The sequence below is a fragment of the Adelges cooleyi genome, unplaced genomic scaffold, assembly GCF_023614345.1.
Source record: "Adelges cooleyi isolate 19-005CV unplaced genomic scaffold, UGA_ACOO_1.1 ACOO_flye_CR_arks_rails_tigmint_CR_PRNA_121, whole genome shotgun sequence".
Taxonomy (NCBI): Eukaryota; Metazoa; Arthropoda; class Insecta; order Hemiptera; family Adelgidae; genus Adelges; species Adelges cooleyi.
In genome coordinates this window covers 221,452-245,951 of record NW_026095775.1, presented here as the reverse complement: position 1 = coordinate 245,951, position 24,500 = coordinate 221,452, and the positions used below count along the sequence as shown (strand labels likewise).

The window sequence follows — 24,500 nt, the reverse complement described above, 5'->3', positions numbered from 1 at the left end:
CTCTATGCGATATTTTGACGGCGGCAACACCGACCGAATCGACTTAAGATTACACCGAAAATAGTAAAAACAATTTAAATTGTCATTGTAAAAATATATAACCTATTCGGCTATTAAAGCTGTCCCGATTTCTATTAAAAACAAGACTGCCAAACGCTCGACTCTATTTTAATTAAATCGTTAACCGATTCGAACGAGTAAACCGTCGCGATTATGACGTCTTTACATTTGTTTAAATTTATTTTATATATTTTTGAAAGTCCAAGACTGATTTACTACGTTTGCTCAATAGTAGTATTGTTAAATATCTAGACTCGCCCGTGATCGTCGAGGCAGCACAATGTATGAACAACGAGTAGCCCGTTTACAAAACCGATTACGTTTCAAAAAATTAATATCGGTGTTTTTATTTTTAAGTTTTATGATAACGTTTTGGTTTATTTTGTCTTGAAATAAATTTCCATAACCCATTTTTTACCTGATAAACATATACTTTATGTGTAGGCCCATTCCCAAAAGTTATTGTCTGCAGTAATTGCCATGAGGCATGTAATATTGGACCGTTTGTCAAATAAAAACGTATTATCAACATAACGGGTATCACATAGGTATTACATATTGTATTTTAATATTAAAGTCGGAAACGATTATTTCTCATTTTATTAAACGAAAATGCTAATTTATTATTGTAAAATTAAAAGTACAAAATTTATTTTATGAATAAAATCGTGTTTTTTTTTTTACTCCAGAAATAATCTACTCGAATCAAAAACTTTTCGTTTACTCACGTTCGAGTGCCTTATTAATTTTTCATTTTAAACGTGGTTGGAAAACTGATTTAACAAAAAAACAATTGCAATTTGTAGGTAAAGACCGTTTGTTTTGGACATTTTATTAAACGGGTTTTTTCATATTTACCCAAAATTTCAAAAAAAGTTGACTTTTATAGTTAATTGTACATAGGCTATTCGATACACAAAATACAAACACCAGCCGAACAATGGCCATTTCACATTAGCAAGTGATATATTATTATTTATTATATTTAATTATTATATATTAATTATATAAAGTAATTTATTATATTATTTAGTTTTCAGTTTTCACAAACGTATAGAACCTATTGGTATCGTCACTGTCCGTGTATTTTAAATCCAGTGCCGCGGAAACGTGTGGAGCCCATATCTACCTACTTTCAGATAACATAGTTTTAAACGACGCGCCACAATCTACGGGGTTTTTTATTATTTTTTTTTTTAATAACGCGTTCATCCCTCCCGTCGGACAAACCGGATAGAAAATAATAATTCCTTTACACACCGCGTTCTACAACCTAACAAACTCATATCGACTATAACGCGGCCGCCGCCGCCGACTACTTCCCGCGCGCGCCAAAAATACATTTCACACTATGCCTAACGCTATACCGACCAGTGGCGGTTCTGGCATTAAATTGTTGAGGAGGCAACAACTTTGTACCCTTATTGATAAAAAAAAGCGCAAAACCCCCCCCCAGACCTAAAATTTCTTCATACTGTAAGAGAAGACTTTTGCTTATTATCCTAGTTATTAGTTATAATCGCATTACCGGTCATCTATTAAAATAATTATCATTAAAATGTACGAACTTAAGATAAATGTATAATCATAAAAACATATGTAAATACAATTTACAAAAGATGAAATTATAATCGCAAACGATTTCCTGTATGGATGCTGCTTAATAAACACTATACTGTCATATACAGGATTCATTTTGAAAAAAAAATAAAGCTAATAAGTATAATAGTATATTAACTAATAACTTGAGAAAACTAAATAAAACGCCAAATAGTAAACCGGTATCAGAATTAAGTAAAAAATATAGTGATATCAAAATTCAAATTGGGACTGCTGATAAATAATTTAGTGATAATGGGAAATGGCGTTTTGTTGTTGGCAGTGTCGGTGCTATTGTACATGCTGAATGTCTATGTCCCATTTCTTCCCTAAGATAAGAACGATCATCGGTCAGTTGCCCACAAAGGCAATGTTTTTGTGTCGCCTCTCGCAGAGAATTGCGCATGCGCTATTCGTATTATTTTATGTATGTGTGTGTGTGTATGTTGTGAACACAACAACATAACGTGAGACATTAGCGGCAGCCGCCTCCGCCGGCTGCCCTTATGCCACGTGAGTAACAACAGGCAGCGGCCGGCGGACGGCGGCCGTTGCTTTCAGACGGTCACCGCTGATACGGAGAGACGTTATTTCAAATTCTTAAATTTTTTTTTTCGCTTTCAAAAATTATTGTTCATGTACATTTTTTCCAATATTTTCGATTGAAAATATTTAATGTAAACCAAAATATCTCATCATAATAACAATATTAAGTACATAGTTTCCTCAATTTTCAAGGGAGGCACCGCCTCCCCGGGAAAACCGCCACTGATACCGACCCGTTCATCGTCTACCGCCACCGCCTATTCTTTTACCCGCTTTTTTTTTTTTAAATATAAATAATACTTCAATAAAAACGGTCGTTGGGAATTTTCAACATTAATCTAAAAATGTAAGTAACAACATTCTCGGGGGGATACCCACGACCGTCGATAATAATAAAACTGTTGTATTAATTTTATCAACAGCGCGGCGCCCGCTGTAAGGTCGATAGAGAAATAATTGTAACGCATGTAGTGGCCCTGAAAAGGGCCGTTTTAAAGAGGATTTGTAGAGTATTGAGACGATTAAGCACGTTCTCCGCGAATACGGCGAGCCAACTGGATGTCCTTGGGCATGATGGTAACACGCTTGGCGTGGATAGCGCACAAGTTGGTGTCTTCGAACAGACCGACCAAGTACGCTTCGCTGGCTTCTTGCAGAGCCATGACGGCCGAGCTCTGGAAACGCAAGTCGGTCTTGAAGTCTTGGGCGATCTCACGGACCAAACGTTGGAACGGCAATTTGCGGATCAACAGCTCGGTGCTCTTCTGGTAACGACGGATTTCACGGAGAGCCACGGTACCGGGACGGTAACGATGGGGTTTCTTCACTCCTCCGGTCGCCGGTGCGCTCTTGCGGGCGGCTTTGGTGGCCAACTGCTTCCTGGGAGCCTTGCCTCCGGTAGATTTGCGGGCGGTTTGCTTGGTACGGGCCATGTCGGTAGTTCGTAGACTGTCTGTGAAAACTCGAAACGGTCGAATATGTCTCCGCACACCGAATGAGCTCGTATATATACAAATTCGGATCGTAGGCGCGAGTTCTCATTGGTCGACGGAACGGCCTGCCGGAATAGAGGGAGATCTCGCGATACCGCGCCGTGATTGGTCCGCGCGACGGCCCGATCATATAAATACGGCGCGAAAACGTTGTCCGGGCATCATTCGATTTGTTTCTTCAGTCTACCGCAGCTCTCCGAACGACAATCAGCAACAATGACCGGACGCGGCAAAGGAGGAAAAGGTTTGGGAAAAGGAGGCGCCAAACGTCATCGTAAAGTGCTCCGGGACAACATCCAAGGAATCACCAAGCCGGCCATTCGTCGGTTAGCCCGCCGCGGTGGTGTCAAACGTATCTCCGGCCTGATCTACGAAGAGACCCGCGGAGTGTTGAAGGTGTTCCTGGAAAACGTAATCCGCGACGCCGTCACCTACACCGAGCACGCCAAGAGGAAGACCGTCACCGCCATGGACGTGGTCTACGCTCTGAAACGCCAAGGCCGCACTCTGTACGGATTCGGAGGTTAATTCCCGACGACCGTTCGCTTTGCACCCTACCTACTGTTCTTTAAAACGGCCCTTTTCAGGGCCACCATTTTATATTATTACAATTATTCATTAACGTTTATGTCATTTAATGCAATTCGCAGTCGGCTACATGAGTACGCTAATATAATAGTGTGTGTCATGTGACTGGATGCGCAAAATAGTTATATTATGAAGTATACCGTATAAACTAACAAAACGTTATAGCGTATTGCCATTATAATAATATAAATACACACGAGTAGTTTTAACGGTATACATTTGTAATTGTTCAAATTAATATTTTTTATAGTACATACAGACTATTATGTTCTCTGTAACATACATGCTAGTTGACATAAAAAAATAAAACAAACTAAATGTATAATTTATTAAAAAAAAATATAACATACTAATTGTATATTTGTATATTACACAATTAGTAGAATCGCACGTGGGTAATATACGATTTTTATAACTATAGCCCATTGGTAAAATAGACATATATGATATAGTACTAATTTATTATCACAATAATATAATATTGCAAGTCATTGATCTAAATCTATTATATCTATTAATATCGATGACATTATTATTGAAGAGACAATATTTCGATATTAACCAATGATGTTATCATTGTAGTGCCGGCTGATGTTGTAGCTAAATAGCAAACTGGAATGTTGGAAAAAAAAAATTATTTATTTATATTATACTTGAATATTATTTCCAGTTTGAGTTATAGTCATATTTTATAAATTGTTATTGACCTAAAGAAAAAATTAAAGTAGATTTGCTGAAATTCCAAGTTACGGTTGTTTGAATTACTTATATTTTCTAAGGCTTGACAAAATAATACAACGCCACACATCATTTATGTCGAAAACAACAAGAGTGTTGTAAAAATAGTTAATATTTGGTGGCCCTGAAAAGGGCCGTTTTAATATGTATAAATACGGCGACGACGTTCTTAAGCTTTCTTTTCGGTCTTCTTGGGCAAAAGGACGGCTTGGATGTTGGGCAGCACACCACCTTGGGCAATGGTGACGCCGGACAACAGTTTGTTCAACTCCTCGTCGTTCCTGATGGCCAACTGTAAATGTCTGGGGATGATACGGGTCTTCTTGTTGTCACGGGCGGCGTTACCGGCCAACTCCAACACTTCAGCGGCCAAGTACTCCATGACGGCGGCCAGGTACACGGGAGCGCCGGCACCGACGCGCTCGGCGTAGTTGCCCTTCCTCAACAGACGATGGATACGACCGACCGGGAACTGGAGTCCGGCACGGGACGACCGGGTCTTCGATTTGCCGCTCTTTGCTTTTCCTCCTTTGCCGCGTCCGCTCATGATGCTCGATTGTAGATTGTCGTGTAGTGAAACGAGAGAAAATCCAGACGATACTGATGATCGGAACAGGCCAAAATCGGTATTTATACACTTTTAAGACGTAAATGCGTCTGTATGTTGGCCTACGTTTGAAAATAACGACGACGAAAAACCACACTTTGTAGACATAAACGTTCAATGCAAAGTGTTGTTTATACTCGTCGTGTTTTTCTTTGATGCTTAGACGTTGACGATGAAAAAACGGCACATTGTAGGGTTCGCTTTTAAACACAAAGTGTTAATCTTACTCGTCGTTTTTTCGTCGACTCTTACAAATCGTACTCGATAAACGAAGTCGCGACGCGTAATAAATATGAGCGTAAACGATTTTCGAACCATCATTCGTCCACCAGCTACCGGCCAACTATTTCGACGACCCGCAAACCGTGTACAACCGCAGTCACTATGGCACCAGGAGGTAAATCCGCAGGCAAGGCCATGAAGAAGTCCGGCAAGGCGCAGAAAAACATCACCAAGTCCGACAAGAAGCGCAAGCCGAAGAGGAAAGAATCGTACGGTATTTACATCTACAAGGTGTTGAAACAAGTGCACCCCGACACCGGCGTTTCCTCCAAGGCTATGAGCATCATGAACAGCTTCGTCAACGACATTTTCGAACGCATCGCCGCCGAATCCAGCCGTCTGGCCCACTACAACAAGCGTTCGACCATCACCAGCCGGGAGATCCAGACCGCCGTCCGTCTCCTGTTGCCCGGTGAATTGGCCAAGCACGCCGTCAGTGAAGGCACCAAGGCCGTGACCAAGTACACCAGTTCCAAATAAGCATTTCGATATTAGTCGCGCGCTATATCCACTTAAAACGGCCCTTTTCAGGGCCACCAAATTATTATTCTGATACACGTTATTATATAATAATATTATTATTATTCGTAGTGTATCCTATTTAAGTTATTAATATCTGGGGTTTTTAATTTTTATTGACAATATCACCGACCGGACGACCGCCGTGTGTGTTATCGTCTTTTGTATCATTATATTACGTTTGTCGTCGGTTAGTACTACGACGTGTATTTTATTTGTACATTCGGCGAATTTTTTCACATTACATTACTAAAAATATAAATTCACTACACAAATTAGAAAAAAACGGGAAAACAATATTAGCTATAGATAACACTTAAATTAGCTATATATGTATATAACAGCTTTATTAACTAAAATAAAATACAACAGTGATCTGCTCACTCGAGTTAATTGCATAACGACACAGTTTACTGGCAGAGTATAATATTATTGCATTTGAATATATTATATTTTTAGGGCCCGGGACTTGTACCGAATGGTCTGAAAAATAGATCTGACTGCAGTATAGTTCTTAAAGACCAACGTATTTTAGCAAATAAGCAATTAAACGTAGGCCAAACAATCAAAACAAAACTATACAAAATTGTCTACACAGTAAAAATGTCAATAATGTTTATCATTTAAGGCCGCCCAAATTACTTTGTCGGGGGCACTCTCCCGTAATAGACCGTTTTATTACCAGGAGGGTATTGTCGCGCGCATTATTGTTTTTACGAATATTATAATTGTGTGTGTGTTTATTAACTTTTGAGTTACTTTTCTTTTACTTAATTTAAAAGTGTTACCTTTTCTCCCGTCGGTTTTAAGTGTGTGTGTGTGTGTTTAACGGTTCGTGTACCAAAGTGCGTATACGACACTGACAAGTTACAATTTTTAATTACATTTTAAAGAATCGAACATTTTTTTTTTTTTGTATATTTTGGGATTTTTTTATTCTTGGGCAGGTGGGTACTCAAATGTTTTATTATTTTCGATAATTGCGTCATATTTTAAAATTTTGTTTATTTAAAAGTGTTAAATTTATTTTTTATAAAAACTATTTTTATTTAAGTTTTGCGGTTACAACTAGTATGAACATAATATTTAAAAAATACAAGTTATATTTAAAAATAAGTAGAAAATAAATTTCGAGTGCATATTTGGGGTTTTATTGAACAATTTACAGATAGGTACAATATAAAAAAAGCGATTATGAAGTACGTTTGTATGTGAGTATGTATGCATGTATGTATGTATGTATGGATGGTGTGTACGTCAACAGATATTGCTTTTAGAATTGATCGATATCGAGACGGTTTTTCGTGTACAGTTTATCATATACGACTATAGTACACAAGTATTTGAATTTGAATACAAATTTACAATGAAATACAAATGAATACAACGACGTGGGTCGTTCATTCAGCTCGTTTGTTTTTGTCCTGTTATCTATATCTCGCGTGTGCCGTTTAACGCACAGCGCAGCGGCCGCGTCTGTTGTTATTTTCCGTTTTTAATCAGTCAGGTGAATTTGTAATATTTCATAATTATTGTTATTTTGATATATTTAAAGTTTTGTTGTGGGCATACAGCCATACTTGTAATTATAAGTCAATTAGGGTTTAGGGCTGGCCAGACAGTCTTAAGTATTGTCAAATCAATTAAATGTTATTATCTGCAATAGTCAATCATTTTCCTAAATATACATACAACAATAAACGTATTTACCCATGTTGTAGTCGTTTTAACTTTTTCATTCCATTTCACAATCACTATTACTTACTGTAGTTTGTATTACTATAATCTATAAAATATCGGTACGAGACACCGCGCGACACGCTTGTTGTGTATATTGTATTATATAAATATTTGGTGGCCCTGAAAAGGACCGTTTTAAGGGTTTAAGAGAGTGTTTTTAACAAATTACGCCTTCTTTTTGGGCGCAGCCGTCTTCTTGACTGCCACCTTCTTCGCCTTGGGTGCCTTGGCTTTGGTGGCCGGCGCTTTCTTAGCCTTGGCCGGAGACTTTTTCGGTTTCGCGGCTTTGGGTTTAGGCGCTGCGGCTACCTTTTTCACCTTCTTGGCGGCGGGCTCGCCGGATTTCGGTTTCTTGGCACCGGTGCTCTTCCTCTTCTTGGCCGCTCCGGGCGCCTTGGACACCGCCGCTTTCTTGGCGATCGGCTTCTTTTTCGGCGCTACCTTCTTCTCTTTTTTGACTTCGGCGGCCAATTTGAAATGGCCCGACGCTCCGTTGCCCTTGGTCTGGACCAGCTTGCCGCTGGCGACGGCCGACTTTAGGAATTTGCGGATGAAAGGCGCTAGCTTGGCAGCGTCCACTTTGTAGTTGGCGGCCAAATATTTCTTGATAGCCGGCAACGACGATCCTTTTTTCTCCTTCAGTTCCTTGACGGCTGCGATCACCATCACGGCCGTGGTAGGATGAGCCGGTGCGGCTTTCTTCGCCTTGGGAGCGGCGGACTTCTTTTTCGGCGACTTGGCCTGGGCCGGCGACGAGGCGGCTGGTGCTGGTGCGGCGACTGCGGTGTCGGTCATGGTGAAGCGGTTTGAAAATAGACTCTGGTACTCTGGCAAAATGAACAGGAACGGTGTGTATAACTCGAGTTTGGCCGTCACACCGTCTATATACTCGTCGCCATACCGACTAGTAAACGCTTACGGAATCGAATTTTCCGTTTTGACGTGATCCCGTTCCGTTTTATCTCGTTTTTTCCGCTCGAAAATCACTCAACGGCGATAAATCTCGTTCTCCTTAAAGCCAACGTTATAGCAAATCCGTCGGTCGGTCGAGTTTTCACTTAAAATCGACGGCCGACGTGCCGCAGGAGGTTGTTCCGACCAGTCCGACTATTCAACGATACACCTCTTTCGAGGTCGATTAGGACTCGTTAATTTCGAGTTAAACTAAAAAATCTTTTCGATTCGCAATCTGCACGTGTATTGAAAAATTATCGCGTGGGCTCTAAGAGTCTGCGGTATGAAGAGACCGAAGGGGGCGGTGTCGAATTCGGGTCGTTAGTAGTTTTACGTGTCGCGTAGTTATCATCAAAACTCTATGCGATATTTTGACGGCGGCAACACCGACCGAATCGACTTAAGATTACACCGAAAATAGTAAAAACAATTTAAATTGTCATTGTAAAAATATATAACCTATTCGGCTATTAAAGCTGTCCCGATTTCTATTAAAAACAAGACTGCCAAACGCTCGACTCTATTTTAATTAAATCGTTAGACGATTCGAACGAGTAAACCGTCGCGATTATGACGTCTTTACATTTGTTTAAATTTATTTTATATATTTTCGAAAGTCCAAGACTGATTTATTACGTTTGCTCAATAGTAGTATTGTTAAATATCTAGACTCGCCCGTGATCGTCGAGGCAGCACAATGTATGAACAACGAGTAGCCCGTTTACAAAACCGATTACGTTTCAAAAAATTAATATCGGTGTTTTTATTTTTAAGTTTTATGATAACGTTTTGGTTTATTTTGTCTTGAAATAAATTTCCATAACCCATTTTTTACCTGATAAACATATACTTTATGTGTAGGCCCATTCCCAAAAGTTATTGTCTGCAGTAATTGCCATGAGGCATGTAATATTGGACCGTTTGTCAAATAAAAACGTATTATCAACATAACGGGTTTCACATAGGTATTACATATTGTATTTTAATATTAAAGTCGGAAACGTTTATTTCTCATTTTATTAAACGAAAATGCTAATTTATTATTGTAAAATTAAAAGTACAAAATTTATTTTATGAATAAAATCGTGTTTTTTTTTTACTCCAGAAATAATCTACTCGAATCAAAAACTTTTCGTTTACTCACGTTCGAGTGCCTTATTAATTTTTCATTTTAAACGTGGTTGGAAAACTGATTTAACAAAAAAACAATTGCAATTTGTAGGTAAAGACCGTTTGTTTTGGACATTTTATTAAACGGGTTTTTCCATATTTACCCAAAATTTCAAAAAAAGTTGACTTTTATAGTTAATTGTACATAGGCTATTCGATACACAAAATACAAACACCAGCCGAACAATGGCCATTTCACATTAGCAAGTGATATATTATTATTTATTATATTTAATTATTATATATTAATTATATAAAGTAATTTATTATATTATTTAGTTTTCAGTTTTCACAAACGTATAGAACCTATTGTTACGGTGCAACACAACATCTAAAACGGCCTTTCTCAAACCCACCAACGATCCGTACCGAATAGTAAACGAAACTACCGAAAAACCACTAACAAAACATCAGCCAATGGGATTGCGGGTTTTTACGAAAACAGCATAAATACCGACCGCAATCCACAATCAGCACAGTCTTCTTCCAACCATCCGGGTATCTTATACACTGGATAATTTGGAAGCCGACAACTACACTATCAACCGCCAGCGTCTACCAGCAGTAGCAAGCGACACCAGCAGTAACCACAGAGACTCAGCAGCAGCGGAACCGACAGGAGCGGCACCCGCAGCAGACGTGCCGACAGTTCACACGGCTCCACCGACGGTTCCACATCGCAGGCCGTCCTTCCTAAAATTACAGAGTCACTTATTAAAGTTGCGCTCTCCTCCCGGTGACTAGAGTCCGTAGGCGCTTATTCAAGCTGCCCTACTTTCCTTCTAGTCATCCCAATACATCCCCCACACATCTGTATCCCCTGTAGGACAATATAGTACCATAATTGTGAGGTACATAGTGCCCGTTTAACCCAGCGTGAGAGGCGAACTTATGCGAGTCCCGCCCTCACCGTTACTTATTGTATTACCTAAAACCTCTGAATAATAAAGAACAACCGTGATATCAAGCATCCGTTTTATTATTCAACACACGACACGGCAAGGCACCCGCCACCCGTATCAATTGGCGCCCAACGTTCAAGCTCGAACCCAGACCCCGGATCAATAGTCTCGCGCTCAAAATGACTGAGAAAATAGATGACGCATTCAAGAGAATAGACTCTTTGGAGTCATGGACGAAAAAAATTATCGCCTCCATCAAAGAGCTGGACGCGAACAACACCGAACACAAGAAAAGGACCGAAGAACTACAACAATTGTTAAACATGTCTGACACAAACTTAATTATTGAAAAGGCCAAAAGGGAATCTGAAGTTAGCTTACTCCAAAAGGAAATTGAACAATTAAGGGTATTGTGTCAGCAAAGAGCATCCAATACCACCAATAACGCCTCGGAACGAGTCATACCTGTCGAAATGACCCCACCAACATTTTATGGCAACGAGCGGGACATACACCCTAAAAAATTCATTAAAGAACTAAGAAGATACATTACACATCGAAAAGTAACTACGGAAGACCAGATTTTACTAGTAGTAGAAAACAGTTTACGCAACAAGGCAGCCAACTGGTTTAGCATAGTAAAAGACGCTTCTCCCGATCTTGACCAATTCGAAACTATGTTTTTAAAGAATTTTTTTTCGGAAAGCCAACAATGGGATATATTCATAAAATGTACGGAAGCTGGTAAAAAACCAATCCAATCCGGATTTCAAGGTCACTTCCATTACTGGATGTCCGAACTTAAGCAGTTAGACTTTCCAAAAATGGATGAAGAACAATCAATCAACCTTATCACCAAACATTTTCCGATATCCGTGCAGGCTTACATTCAGACTTGTCCAGAAAAAAAGTTCCTACCCATTTGGGAAAAATTAAAAGAAATCGAAACAAAGAGAAACGAAGGCAGAAGTGACCAATCAGTTCAAAACAATTTGCAGCGCCTAGGCAACTACAAACCAGACCAGAATCAGTCTAATCCACCGCCTAGTAACGTTAGGATTGAAGCTGGACAGAAGGACCGAAAAATTAAGCAGATAACGACCGAATATGACAAATTCAATGAAGAGGAGTCGGAAGAAATTGATCTTGAAAAAAACTCCTATCAGGGGATTGTGGACTAAGATCGCCCACAATCATAAACACCCCAGATCTTCGCGCAGACATAAAAAGTATTATCGCACTCCAGGATGTGATCGATCAAGCAGATGACACGTCCACAACTAATCTTAGGGAACTATGCGACAACGAGAACTTTGACTTCACTCCGCCAGTCAGTTTGAAGGAATGCCCTTATATTACTGGTCAAATAGTCGACAGAATAGACTTGCTTGTTGACATTGGAGCAGAAATAACTGTCATGTCGGAAGAGTGTTATAATGACAGATCAAAAAAAGCACCTGACATACCAACGCTCCCGATAACAGGACTAAGTATCCACCTAGCGGGCGAAGACAAACCAACTAAAATCCGAAAACAAGCACTCATACCGTTGAACCTAGACCCACACAGGAAACAAATTCCATGCACAGTGGTTGGCCAGTTAAACGATGGCGGGACTTTAGAAAGTGATTTTTTAAGAAATCACAAGGCGGTTATCGATTACGGCAAAGAGCAAATTATTTGTGAATACAACGGTAAAGAAATAAGCATACCATTTTCAAATACTTCAGGAAAACCAACGTCTCCATTACACATGATAGCAAGAAAAGTAATGACAGAACCACGGGTGAAAAAACCACCAGATAGATTTCTGGCGGCCGTGAAAAATTACGGACATTATCAATGTGTGTCCGTTTTCTGATAATATAAAACAAGGGCTACGGCAAAGAGCGAATCGGAACGCCAAATCAGGCTAGCAAACAGAAAACTTTGCCACATATATATAAAAAAATAAATAAAATACAAAAAAAAATCAACATCAAGTCGTCAAACTGCAAAATGCCGTCAAACATGCAAAACAAGACAATGAATTTGTGTACGAACTGTTCGATACAAGATCCAACACCCGGACACAAATGCGGGGGGTACTGTTACGGTGCAACACAACATCTAAAACGGCCTTTCTCAAACCCACCAACGATCCGTACCGAATAGTAAACGAAACTACCGAAAAACCACTAACAAAACATCAGCCAATGGGATTGCGGGGTTTTTACGAAAACAGCATAAATACCGACCGCAATCCCACAATCAGCACAGTCTTCTTCCAACCATCCGGGTATCTTATACACTGGATAATTTGGAAGCCGACAACTACACTATCAACCGCCAGCGTCTACCAGCAGTAGCAAGCGACACCAGCAGTAACCACAGAGACTCAGCAGCAGCGGAACCGACAGGAGCGGCACCCGCAGCAGACGTGCCGACAGTTCACACGGCTCCACCGACGGTTCCACATCGCAGGCCGTCCTTCCTAAAATTACAGAGTCACTTATTAAAGTTGCGCTCTCCTCCCGGTGACTAGAGTCCGTAGGCGCTTATTCAAGCTGCCCTACTTTCCTTCTAGTCATCCCAATACATCCCCCACACATCTGTATCCCCTGTAGGACAATATAGTACCATAATTGTGAGGTACATAGTGCCCGTTTAACCCAGCGTGAGAGGCGAACTTATGCGAGTCCCGCCCTCACCGTTACTTATTGTATTACCTAAAACCTCTGAATAATAAAGAACAACCGTGATATCAAGCATCCGTTTTATTATTCAACACACGACACGGCAAGGCACCCGCCACCCGTATCACTATTGGTATCGTCACTGTCCGTGTATTTTAAATCCAGTGCCGCGGAAACGTGTGGAGCCCATATCTACCTACTTTCAGATAACATAGTTTTAAACGACGCGCCACAATCTACGGGTTTTTTATTTTTTTTTTTTTTTAAAACGCGTCCATCCCTCCCGTCGGACAAACCGGATAGAAAATAATAATTCCTTTACACACCGCGTTCTACAACCTAACAAACTCATATGGACTATAACGCGGCCGCCGCCGCCGACTACTTCCCGCGCGCGCCAAAAATACATTTCACACTATGCCTAACGCTATACCGACCCGTTCATCGTCTACCGCCACCGCCTATTCTTTTACCCGCTTTTTTTTTTTAAATATAAATAATACTTCAATAAAAACGGTCGTTGGGAATTTTCAACATTAATCTAAAAATGTAAGTAACAACATTCTCGGGGGGATACCCACGACCGTCGATAATAATAAAACTGTTGTATTAATTTTATCAACAGCGCGGCGCCCGCTGTAAGGTCGATAGAGAAATAATTGTAACGCATGTAGTGGCCCTGAAAAGGGCCGTTTTAAAGAGGATTTGTAGAGTATTGAGACGATTAAGCACGTTCTCCGCGAATACGGCGAGCCAACTGGATGTCCTTGGGCATGATGGTAACACGCTTGGCGTGGATAGCGCACAAGTTGGTGTCTTCGAACAGACCGACCAAGTACGCTTCGCTGGCTTCTTGCAGAGCCATGACGGCCGAGCTCTGGAAACGCAAGTCGGTCTTGAAGTCTTGGGCGATCTCACGGACCAAACGTTGGAACGGCAATTTGCGGATCAACAGCTCGGTGCTCTTCTGGTAACGACGGATTTCACGGAGAGCCACGGTACCGGGACGGTAACGATGGGGTTTCTTCACTCCTCCGGTCGCCGGTGCGCTCTTGCGGGCGGCTTTGGTGGCCAACTGCTTCCTGGGAGCCTTGCCTCCGGTAGATTTGCGGGCGGTTTGCTTGGTACGGGCCATGTCGGTAGTTCGTAGACTGTCTGTGAAAACTCGAAACGGTCGAATATGTCTCCGCACACCGAATGAGCTCGTATATATACAAATTCGGATCGTAGGCGCGAGTTCTCATTGGTCGACGGAACGGCCTGCCGGAATAGAGGGAGATCTCGCGATACCGCGCCGTGATTGGTCCGCGCGACGGCCCGATCATATAAATACGGCGCGAAAACGTTGTCCGGGCATCATTCGATTTGTTTCTTCAGTCTACCGCAGCTCTCCGAACGACAATCAGCAACAATGACCGGACGCGGCAAAGGAGGAAAAGGTTTGGGAAAAGGAGGCGCCAAACGTCATCGTAAAGTGCTCCGGGACAACATCCAAGGAATCACCAAGCCGGCCATTCGTCGGTTAGCCCGCCGCGGTGGTGTCAAACGTATCTCCGGCCTGATCTACGAAGAGACCCGCGGAGTGTTGAAGGTGTTCCTGGAAAACGTAATCCGCGACGCCGTCACCTACACCGAGCACGCCAAGAGGAAGACCGTCACCGCCATGGACGTGGTCTACGCTCTGAAACGCCAAGGCCGCACTCTGTACGGATTCGGAGGTTAATTCCCGACGACCGTTCGCTTTGCACCCTACCTACTGTTCTTTAAAACGGCCCTTTTCAGGGCCACCATTTTATATTATTACAATTATTCATTAACGTTTATGTCATTTAATGCAATTCGCAGTCGGCTACATGAGTACGCTAATATAATAGTGTGTGTCATGTGACTGGATGCGCAAAATAGTTATATTATGAAGTATACCGTATAAACTAACAAAACGTTATAGCGTATTGCCATTATAATAATATAAATACACACGAGTAGTTTTAACGGTATACATTTGTAATTGTTCAAATTAATATTTTTTATAGTACATACAGACTATTATGTTCTCTGTAACATACATGCTAGTTGACATAAAAAAATAAAACAAACTAAATGTATAATTTATTAAAAAAAAATATAACATACTAATTGTATATTTGTATATTACACAATTAGTAGAATCGCACGTGGGTAATATACGATTTTTATAACTATAGCCCATTGGTAAAATAGACATATATGATATAGTACTAATTTATTATCACAATAATATAATATTGCAAGTCATTGATCTAAATCTATTATATCTATTAATATCGATGACATTATTATTGAAGAGACAATATTTCGATATTAACCAATGATGTTATCATTGTAGTGCCGGCTGATGTTGTAGCTAAATAGCAAACTGGAATGTTGGAAAAAAAAAATTATTTATTTATATTATACTTGAATATTATTTCCAGTTTGAGTTATAGTCATATTTTATAAATTGTTATTGACCTAAAGAAAAAATTAAAGTAGATTTGCTGAAATTCCAAGTTACGGTTGTTTGAATTACTTATATTTTCTAAGGCTTGACAAAATAATACAACGCCACACATCATTTATGTCGAAAACAACAAGAGTGTTGTAAAAATAGTTAATATTTGGTGGCCCTGAAAAGGGCCGTTTTAATATGTATAAATACGGCGACGACGTTCTTAAGCTTTCTTTTCGGTCTTCTTGGGCAAAAGGACGGCTTGGATGTTGGGCAGCACACCACCTTGGGCAATGGTGACGCCGGACAACAGTTTGTTCAACTCCTCGTCGTTCCTGATGGCCAACTGTAAATGTCTGGGGATGATACGGGTCTTCTTGTTGTCACGGGCGGCGTTACCGGCCAACTCCAACACTTCAGCGGCCAAGTACTCCATGACGGCGGCCAGGTACACGGGAGCGCCGGCACCGACGCGCTCGGCGTAGTTGCCCTTCCTCAACAGACGATGGATACGACCGACCGGGAACTGGAGTCCGGCACGGGACGACCGGGTCTTCGATTTGCCGCTCTTTGCTTTTCCTCCTTTGCCGCGTCCGCTCATGATGCTCGATTGTAGATTGTCGTGTAGTGAAACGAGAGAAAATCCAGACGATACTGATGATCGGAACAGGCCAAAATCGGTATTTATACACTTTTAAGACGTAAATGCGTCTGTATGTTGGCCTACGTTTGAAAATAACGACGACGAAAAACCACACTTTGTAGACATAAACGTTCAATGCAAAGTGTTGTTTATACTCGTCGTGTTTTTCTTTGATGCTTAGACGTTGACGATGAAAAAACGGCACATTGTAGGGTTCGCTTTTAAACACAAAGTGTTAATCTTACTCGTCGTTTTTTCGTCGACTCTTACAAATCGTACTCGATAAACGAAGTCGCGACGCGTAATAAATATGAGCGTAAACGATTTTCGAACCATCATTCGTCCACCAGCTACCGGCCAACTATTTCGACGACCCGCAAACCGTGTACAACCGCAGTCACTATGGCACCAGGAGGTAAATCCGCAGGCAAGGCCATGAAGAAGTCCGGCAAGGCGCAGAAAAACATCACCAAGTCCGACAAGAAGCGCAAGCCGAAGAGGAAAGAATCGTACGGTATTTACATCTACAAGGTGTTGAAACAAGTGCACCCCGACACCGGCGTTTCCTCCAAGGCTATGAGCATCATGAACAGCTTCGTCAACGACATTTTCGAACGCATCGCCGCCGAATCCAGCCGTCTGGCCCACTACAACAAGCGTTCGACCATCACCAGCCGGGAGATCCAGACCGCCGTCCGTCTCCTGTTGCCCGGTGAATTGGCCAAGCACGCCGTCAGTGAAGGCACCAAGGCCGTGACCAAGTACACCAGTTCCAAATAAGCATTTCGATATTAGTCGCGCGCTATATCCACTTAAAACGGCCCTTTTCAGGGCCACCAAATTATTATTCTGATACACGTTATTATATAATAATATTATTATTATTCGTAGTGTATCCTATTTAAGTTATTAATATCTGGGGTTTTTAATTTTTATTGACAATATCACCGACCGGACGACCGCCGTGTGTGTTATCGTCTTTTGTATCATTATATTACGTTTGTCGTCGGTTAGTACTACGACGTGTATTTTATTTGTACATTCGGCGAATTTTTTCACATTACATTACTAAAAATATAAATTCACTACACAAATTAGAAAAAAACGGGAAAACAATATTAGCTATAGATAACACTTAAATTAGCTATATATGTATATAACAGCTTTATTAACTAAAATAAAATACAACAGTGATCTGCTCACTCGAGTTAATTGCATAACGACACAGTTTACTGGCAGAGTATAATATTATTGCATTTGAATATATTATATTTTTAGGGCCCGGGACTTGTACCGAATGGTCTGAAAAATAGATCTGACTGCAGTATAGTTCTTAAAGACCAACGTATTTTAGCAAATAAGCAATTAAACGTAGGCCAAACAATCAAAACAAAACTATACAAAATTGTCTACACAGTAAAAATGTCAATAATGTTTATCATTTAAGGCCGCCCAAATTACTTTGTCGGGGGCACTCTCCCGTAATAGACCGTTTTATTACCAGGAGGGTATTGTCGCGCGCATTATTGTTTTTACGAATATTATAATTGTGTGTGTGTTTATTAACTTTTGAGTTACTTTTCTTTTACTTAATTTAAAAGTGTTACCTTTTCTCCCGTCGGTTTTAAGTGTGTGTGTGTGTGTTTAACGGTTCGTGTACCAAAGTGCGTATACGACACTGACAAGTTACAATTTTTAATTACATTTTAAAGAATCGAACATTTTTTTTTTTTTGTATATTTTGGGATTTTTTTATTCTTGGGCAGGTGGGTACTCAAATGTTTTATTATTTTCGATAATTGCGTCATATTTTAAAATTTTGTTTATTTAAAAGTGTTAAATTTATTTTTTATAAAAACTATTTTTATTTAAGTTTTGCGGTTACAACTAGTATGAACATAATATTTAAAAAATACAAGTTATATTTAAAAATAAGTAGAAAATAAATTTCGAGTGCATATTTGGGGTTTTATTGAACAATTTACAGATAGGTACAATATAAAAAAAGCGATTATGAAGTACGTTTGTATGTGAGTATGTATGCATGTATGTATGTATGTATGGATGGTGTGTACGTCAACAGATATTGCTTTTAGAATTGATCGATATCGAGACGGTTTTTCGTGTACAGTTTATCATATACGACTATAGTACACAAGTATTTGAATTTGAATACAAATTTACAATGAAATACAAATGAATACAACGACGTGGGTCGTTCATTCAGCTCGTTTGTTTTTGTCCTGTTATCTATATCTCGCGTGTGCCGTTTAACGCACAGCGCAGCGGCCGCGTCTGTTGTTATTTTCCGTTTTTAATCAGTCAGGTGAATTTGTAATATTTCATAATTATTGTTATTTTGATATATTTAAAGTTTTGTTGTGGGCATACAGCCATACTTGTAATTATAAGTCAATTAGGGTTTAGGGCTGGCCAGACAGTCTTAAGTATTGTCAAATCAATTAAATGTTATTATCTGCAATAGTCAATCATTTTCCTAAATATACATACAACAATAAACGTATTTACCCATGTTGTAGTCGTTTTAACTTTTTCATTCCATTTCACAATCACTATTACTTACTGTAGTTTGTATTACTATAATCTATAAAATATCGGTACGAGACACCGCGCGACACGCTTGTTGTGTATATTGTATTATATAAATATTTGGTGGTCCTGAAAAGGACCGTTTTAAGGGTTTAAGAGAGTGTTTTTAACAAATTACGCCTTCTTTTTGGGCGCAGCCGTCTTCTTGACTGCCACCTTCTTCGCCTTGGGTGCCTTGGCTTTGGTGGCCGGCGCTTTCTTAGCCTTGGCCGGAGACTTTTTCGGTTTCGCGGCTTTGGGTTTAGGCGCTGCGGCTACCTTTTTCACCTTCTTGGCGGCGGGTTCGCCGGATTTCGGTTTCTTGGCACCGGTGCTCTTCCTCTTCTTGGCCGCTCCGGGCGCCTTGGACACCGCCGCTTTCTTGGCGATCGGCTTCTTTTTCGGCGCTACCTTCTTCTCTTTTTTGACTTCGGCGGCCAATTTGAAATGGCCCGACGCTCCGTTGCCCTTGGTCTGGACCAGCTTGCCGCTGGCGACGGCCGACTTTAGGAATTTGCGGATGAAAGGCGCTAGCTTGGCAGCGTCCACTTTGTAGTTGGCGGCCAAATATTTCTTGATAGCCGGCAACGACGATCCTTTTTTCTCCTTCAGTTCCTTGACGGCTGCGATCACCATCACGGCCGTGGTAGGATGAGCCGGTGCGGCTTTCTTCGCCTTGGGAGCGGCGGACTTCTTTTTCGGCGACTTGGCCTGGGCCGGCGACGAGGCGGCTGGTGCTGGTGCGGCGACTGCGGTGTCGGTCATGGTGAAGCGGTTTGAAAATAGACTCTGGTACTCTGGCAAAATGAACAGGAACGGTGTGTATAACTCGAGTTTGGCCGTCACACCGTCTATATACTCGTCGCCATACCGACTAGTAAACGCTTACGGAATCGAATTTTCCGTTTTGACGTGATCCCGTTCCGTTTTATCTCGTTTTTTCCGCTCGAAAATCACTCAACGGCGATAAATCTCGTTCTCCTTAAAGCCAACGTTATAGCAAATCCGTCGGTCGGTCGAGTTTTCACTTAAAATCGACGGCCGACGTGCCGCAGGAGGTTGTTCCGACCAGTCCGACTATTCAACGATACACCTCTTTCGAGGTCGATTAGGACTCGTTAATTTCGAGTTAAACTAAAAAATCTTTTCGATTCGCAATCTGCACGTGTATTGAAAAATTATCGCGTGGGCTCTAAGAGTCTGCGGTATGAAGAGACCGAAGGGGGCGGTGTCGAATTCGGGTCGTTAGTAGTTTTACGTGTCGCGTAGTTATCATCAAAACTCTATGCGATATTTTGACGGCGGCAACACCGACCGAATCGACTTAAGATTACACCGAAAATAGTAAAAACAATTTAAATTGTCATTGTAAAAATATATAACCTATTCGGCTATTAAAGCTGTCCCGATTTCTATTAAAAACGAGACTGCCAAACGCTCGACTCTATTTTAATTAAATCGTTAGACGATTCGAACGAGTAAACCGTCGCGATTAAGACGTCTTTACATTTGTTTAAATTTATTTTATATATTTTCGAAAGTCCAAGACTGATTTATTACGTTTGCTCAATAGTAGTATTGTTAAATATCTAGACTCGCCCGTGATCGTCGAGGCAGCACAATGTATGAACAACGAGTAGCCCGTTTACAAAACCGATTACGTTTCAAAAAATTAATATCGGTGTTTTTATTTTTAAGTTTTATGATAACGTTTTGGTTTATTTTGTCTTGAAATAAATTCCCATAACCCATTTTTTACCTGATAAACATATACTTTATGTGTAGGCCCATTCCCAAAAGTTATTGTCTGCAGTAATTGCCATGAGGCATGTAATATTGGACCGTTTGTCAAATAAAAACGTATTATCAACATAACGGGTTTCACATAGGTATTACATATTGTATTTTAATATTAAAGTCGGAAACGTTTATTTCTCATTTTATTAAACGAAAATGCTAATTTATTATTGTAAAATTAAAAGTACAAAATTTATTTTATGAATAAAATCGTGTTTTTTTTTTACTCCAGAAATAATCTACTCGAATCAAAAACTTTTCGTTTACTCACGTTCGAGTGCCTTATTAATTTTTCATTTTAAACGTGGTTGGAAAACTGATTTAACAAAAAAACAATTGCAATTTGTAGGTAAAGACCGTTTGTTTTGGACATTTTATTAAACGGGTTTTTTCATATTTACCCAAAATTTCAAAAAAAGTTCACTTTTATAGTTAATTGTACATAGGCTATTCGATACACAAAATACAAACACCAGCCGAACAATGGCCATTTCACATTAGCAAGTGATATATTATTATTTATTATATTTAATTATTATATATTAATTATATAAAGTAATTTATTATATTATTTAGTTTTCAGTTTTCACAAACGTATAGAACCTATTGGTATCGTCACTGTCCGTGTATTTTAAATCCAGTGCCGCGGAAACGTGTGGAGCCCATATCTACCTACTTTCAGATAACATAGTTTTAAACGACGCGCCACAATCTACGGGGTTTTTTATTATTTTTTTTTTAATAACGCGTCCATCCCTCCCGTCGGACAAACCGGATAGAAAATAATAATTCCTTTACACACCGCGTTCTACAACCTAACAAACTCATATCGACTATAACGCGGCCGCCGCCGCCGACTACTTCCCGCGCGCGCCAAAAATACATTTCACACTATGCCTAACGCTATACCGACCAGTGGCGGTTCTGGCATTAAATTGTTGAGGAGGCAACAACTTTGTACCCTTATTGATAAAAAAAAGCGCAAAACCCCCCCCCAGACCTAAAATTTCTTCATACTGGTATACTTCCCTTTTTGACTGTAAGAGAAGACTTTTGCTTATTATCCTAGTTATTAGTTATAATCGCATTACCGGTCATCTATTAAAATAATTATCATTAAAATGTACGAACTTAAGATAAATGTATAATCATAAAAACATATGTAAATACAATTTACAAAAGATGAAATTATAATCGCAAACGATTTCCTGTATGGATGCTGCTTAATAAACACTATACTGTCATATACAGGATTCATTTTGAAAAAAAAATAAAGCTAATAAGTAAAATAGTATATTAACTAATAACTTGAGAAAACTAAATAAAACGCCAAATAGTAAACCGGTATCAGAATTAAGTAAAAAATATAGTGATATCAAAATTCAAATTGGGACTGCTGATAAATAATTTAGTGATAATGGGAAATGGCGTTTTGTTGTTGGCAGTGTCGGTGCTGATGTACATGCTGAATGTCTATGTCCCATTTCTTCCCTAAGATAAGAACGATCATCGGTCAGTTGCCCACAAAGGCAATGTTTTTGTGTCGCCTCTCGCAGAGAATTGCGCATGCGCTATTCGTATTATTTTATGTATGTGTGTGTGTGTATGTTGTGAACACAACAACATAACGTGAGACATTAGCGGCAGCCGCCTCCGCCGGCTGCCCTTATGCCACGTGAGTAACAACAGGCAGCGGCCGGCGGACGGCGGCCGTTGCTTTCAGACGGTCACCGCTGATACGGAGAGACGTTATTTCAAATTCTTAAATTTTTTTTTTCGCTTTCAAAAATTATTGTTCATGTACATTTTTTCCAATATTTTCGATTGAAAATATTTAATGTAAACCAAAATATCTCATCATAATAACAATATTAAGTACATAGTTTCCTCAATTTTCCGCCTCCCTTGCCTCCCCGGGAAAACCGCCACTGATACCGACCCGTTCATCGTCTACCGCCACCGCCTATTCTTTTACCCGCTTTTTTTTTTTAAATATAAATAATACTTCAATAAAAACGGTCGTTGGGAATTTTCAACATTAATCTAAAAATGTAAGTAACAACATTCTCGGGGGGATACCCACGACCGTCGATAATAATAAAACTGTTGTATTAATTTTATCAACAGCGCGGCGCCCGCTGTAAGGTCGATAGAGAAATAATTGTAACGCATGTAGTGGCCCTGAAAAGGGCCGTTTTAAAGAGGATTTGTAGAGTATTGAGACGATTAAGCACGTTCTCCGCGAATACGGCGAGCCAACTGGATGTCCTTGGGCATGATGGTAACGCGCTTGGCGTGGATAGCGCACAAGTTGGTGTCTTCGAACAGACCGACCAAGTACGCTTCGCTGGCTTCTTGCAGAGCCATGACGGCCGAGCTCTGGAAACGCAAGTCGGTCTTGAAGTCTTGGGCGATCTCACGGACCAAACGTTGGAACGGCAATTTGCGGATCAACAGCTCGGTGCTCTTCTGGTAACGACGGATTTCACGGAGAGCCACGGTACCGGGACGGTAACGATGGGGTTTCTTCACTCCTCCGGTCGCCGGTGCGCTCTTGCGGGCGGCTTTGGTGGCCAACTGCTTCCTGGGAGCCTTGCCTCCGGTAGATTTGCGGGCGGTTTGCTTGGTACGGGCCATGTCGGTAGTTCGTAGACTGTCTGTGAAAACTCGAAACGGTCGAATATGTCTCCGCACATTGCATTGCTGGTTTGGATTGTTCCTCTGTTTCAAGCTATTTGCTTCTTCCAGGGAGTTTGATATATTGGCTTGACTCTCTGTGGATTTTATTTTGCCTGTTTGGTTTCTTCCGTTTGTGTTTTAACTTCCGATGCTGAGGGGTCGTTTGTGGTGACGCTCTCTTGTGGCTGGTCGGGTGGTGATTAGCTTGAGATGTTGGTGGGGGGTGTTTTCAAGCTTCTTGTATACGTTTTGTGTCGCTTTCTTTATGGTTTCTCGGATTGTTGGCATTTTCGTGCTGTTTCTTACTGCCGTGTTGTTCACAAATGGCGCTGGATTTATTATTGCCCTGAGCGTGGTGTTTTGGACGGTTTCGAGTATTTTCCAACTTGTTTCTGAAAGGTTTGACGCCCAGGCTGCTCCTCCGTACGTCATGATTGGCCTGATGTATAGCTTGTATATTGACAGTTTTGTGTTGATGGAGAGGGGGCTCTTTGAGTTTATGACCGGGAATAGCATTCTCTTGGCTGCTTTGGCTTTTTGGACCGTCTTGTTGATGTGCTGGGAAAAGTTGAGCCTCCGGTCGATTTGAACTCCCAGGTATCTGGTCGAGTGGGACCATTTGATTTGTTGACCTTGCATGACAAGCCGTGGTGTGTTCGTCGTGGCTTTGTTGGAGAACATGATAGCGTTTGTTTTCTGGGCGTTGACTGTAATCTTCCATTGTTTGAGCCACGGTGTCAGTAGATACAGGTGTTCTTGGAGTCGTTTTGACGAGCAGGTGTTCGTTGGGCTCGATGCGTATATTAAAGTGTCGTCGGCGAAGAGAGCGGTCTTGGTTTTGGGATGCCGGGGCATGTCGTCGATGTAGACGGAGAAGAGCTGTGGTGATAGGCTCGATCCTTGTGGGACGCCGGCGTTGATGTGTCTTGGTGTCGATTCAGTTTCTCCGACTC

At 40.7% G+C, this 24,500-nt stretch overlaps 11 protein-coding genes across 11 annotated transcripts; 4 read left to right on the top strand and 7 right to left on the bottom strand.

The window, feature by feature from the left end:
* Nucleotides 1-2,726: 2,726 nt before the first annotated feature.
* On the bottom strand, nucleotides 2,727-3,137 carry LOC126847816 (histone H3). The gene has a single exon (XM_050588217.1). It carries the CDS (start codon nucleotides 3,135-3,137, stop codon nucleotides 2,727-2,729), a length of 411 nt encoding a protein of 136 aa, XP_050444174.1.
* Nucleotides 3,138-3,374: 237 nt separating this feature from the next.
* Nucleotides 3,375-3,864, top strand: LOC126847852 (histone H4). The gene has a single exon (XM_050588254.1). It carries the CDS (start codon nucleotides 3,414-3,416, stop codon nucleotides 3,723-3,725), a length of 312 nt encoding a protein of 103 aa, XP_050444211.1. The 5' UTR covers nucleotides 3,375-3,413; the 3' UTR covers nucleotides 3,726-3,864.
* Nucleotides 3,865-4,529: 665 nt separating this feature from the next.
* LOC126847815 (histone H2A-like) lies at nucleotides 4,530-5,319 on the bottom strand. The gene is made up of 2 exons (XM_050588216.1): nucleotides 5,313-5,319; nucleotides 4,530-5,123 (listed from the first exon to the last, which is right to left on the bottom strand). The coding sequence occupies exons 1-2, from the start codon at nucleotides 5,317-5,319 to the stop codon at nucleotides 4,693-4,695; spliced, it is 438 nt and encodes a 145-aa protein (XP_050444173.1). The 3' UTR covers nucleotides 4,530-4,692.
* Nucleotides 5,320-5,514: 195 nt separating this feature from the next.
* LOC126847814 (histone H2B) lies at nucleotides 5,515-5,892 on the top strand. The gene has a single exon (XM_050588215.1). It carries the CDS (start codon nucleotides 5,515-5,517, stop codon nucleotides 5,890-5,892), a length of 378 nt encoding a protein of 125 aa, XP_050444172.1.
* Nucleotides 5,893-7,792: 1,900 nt separating this feature from the next.
* On the bottom strand, nucleotides 7,793-8,507 carry LOC126847841 (histone H1-like). The gene has a single exon (XM_050588244.1). The coding sequence runs from the start codon at nucleotides 8,464-8,466 to the stop codon at nucleotides 7,837-7,839; it is 630 nt and encodes a 209-aa protein (XP_050444201.1). The 5' UTR covers nucleotides 8,467-8,507; the 3' UTR covers nucleotides 7,793-7,836.
* Nucleotides 8,508-14,096: 5,589 nt separating this feature from the next.
* On the bottom strand, nucleotides 14,097-14,507 carry LOC126847813 (histone H3). The gene has a single exon (XM_050588214.1). The coding sequence runs from the start codon at nucleotides 14,505-14,507 to the stop codon at nucleotides 14,097-14,099; it is 411 nt and encodes a 136-aa protein (XP_050444171.1).
* Nucleotides 14,508-14,744: 237 nt separating this feature from the next.
* Nucleotides 14,745-15,234, top strand: LOC126847791 (histone H4). The gene has a single exon (XM_050588190.1). It carries the CDS (start codon nucleotides 14,784-14,786, stop codon nucleotides 15,093-15,095), a length of 312 nt encoding a protein of 103 aa, XP_050444147.1. The 5' UTR covers nucleotides 14,745-14,783; the 3' UTR covers nucleotides 15,096-15,234.
* A 681-nt stretch (nucleotides 15,235-15,915) lies between these two features.
* LOC126847790 (histone H2A) lies at nucleotides 15,916-16,483 on the bottom strand. Its single transcript, XM_050588189.1, has one exon. The coding sequence runs from the start codon at nucleotides 16,438-16,440 to the stop codon at nucleotides 16,063-16,065; it is 378 nt and encodes a 125-aa protein (XP_050444146.1). The 5' UTR covers nucleotides 16,441-16,483; the 3' UTR covers nucleotides 15,916-16,062.
* A 401-nt stretch (nucleotides 16,484-16,884) lies between these two features.
* Nucleotides 16,885-17,262, top strand: LOC126847812 (histone H2B). Its single transcript, XM_050588212.1, has one exon. It carries the CDS (start codon nucleotides 16,885-16,887, stop codon nucleotides 17,260-17,262), a length of 378 nt encoding a protein of 125 aa, XP_050444169.1.
* A 1,900-nt stretch (nucleotides 17,263-19,162) lies between these two features.
* Nucleotides 19,163-19,877, bottom strand: LOC126847789 (histone H1-like). The gene has a single exon (XM_050588188.1). It carries the CDS (start codon nucleotides 19,834-19,836, stop codon nucleotides 19,207-19,209), a length of 630 nt encoding a protein of 209 aa, XP_050444145.1. The 5' UTR covers nucleotides 19,837-19,877; the 3' UTR covers nucleotides 19,163-19,206.
* A 3,217-nt stretch (nucleotides 19,878-23,094) lies between these two features.
* LOC126847811 (histone H3) lies at nucleotides 23,095-23,505 on the bottom strand. Its single transcript, XM_050588211.1, has one exon. It carries the CDS (start codon nucleotides 23,503-23,505, stop codon nucleotides 23,095-23,097), a length of 411 nt encoding a protein of 136 aa, XP_050444168.1.
* Nucleotides 23,506-24,500: the final 995 nt, after the last annotated feature.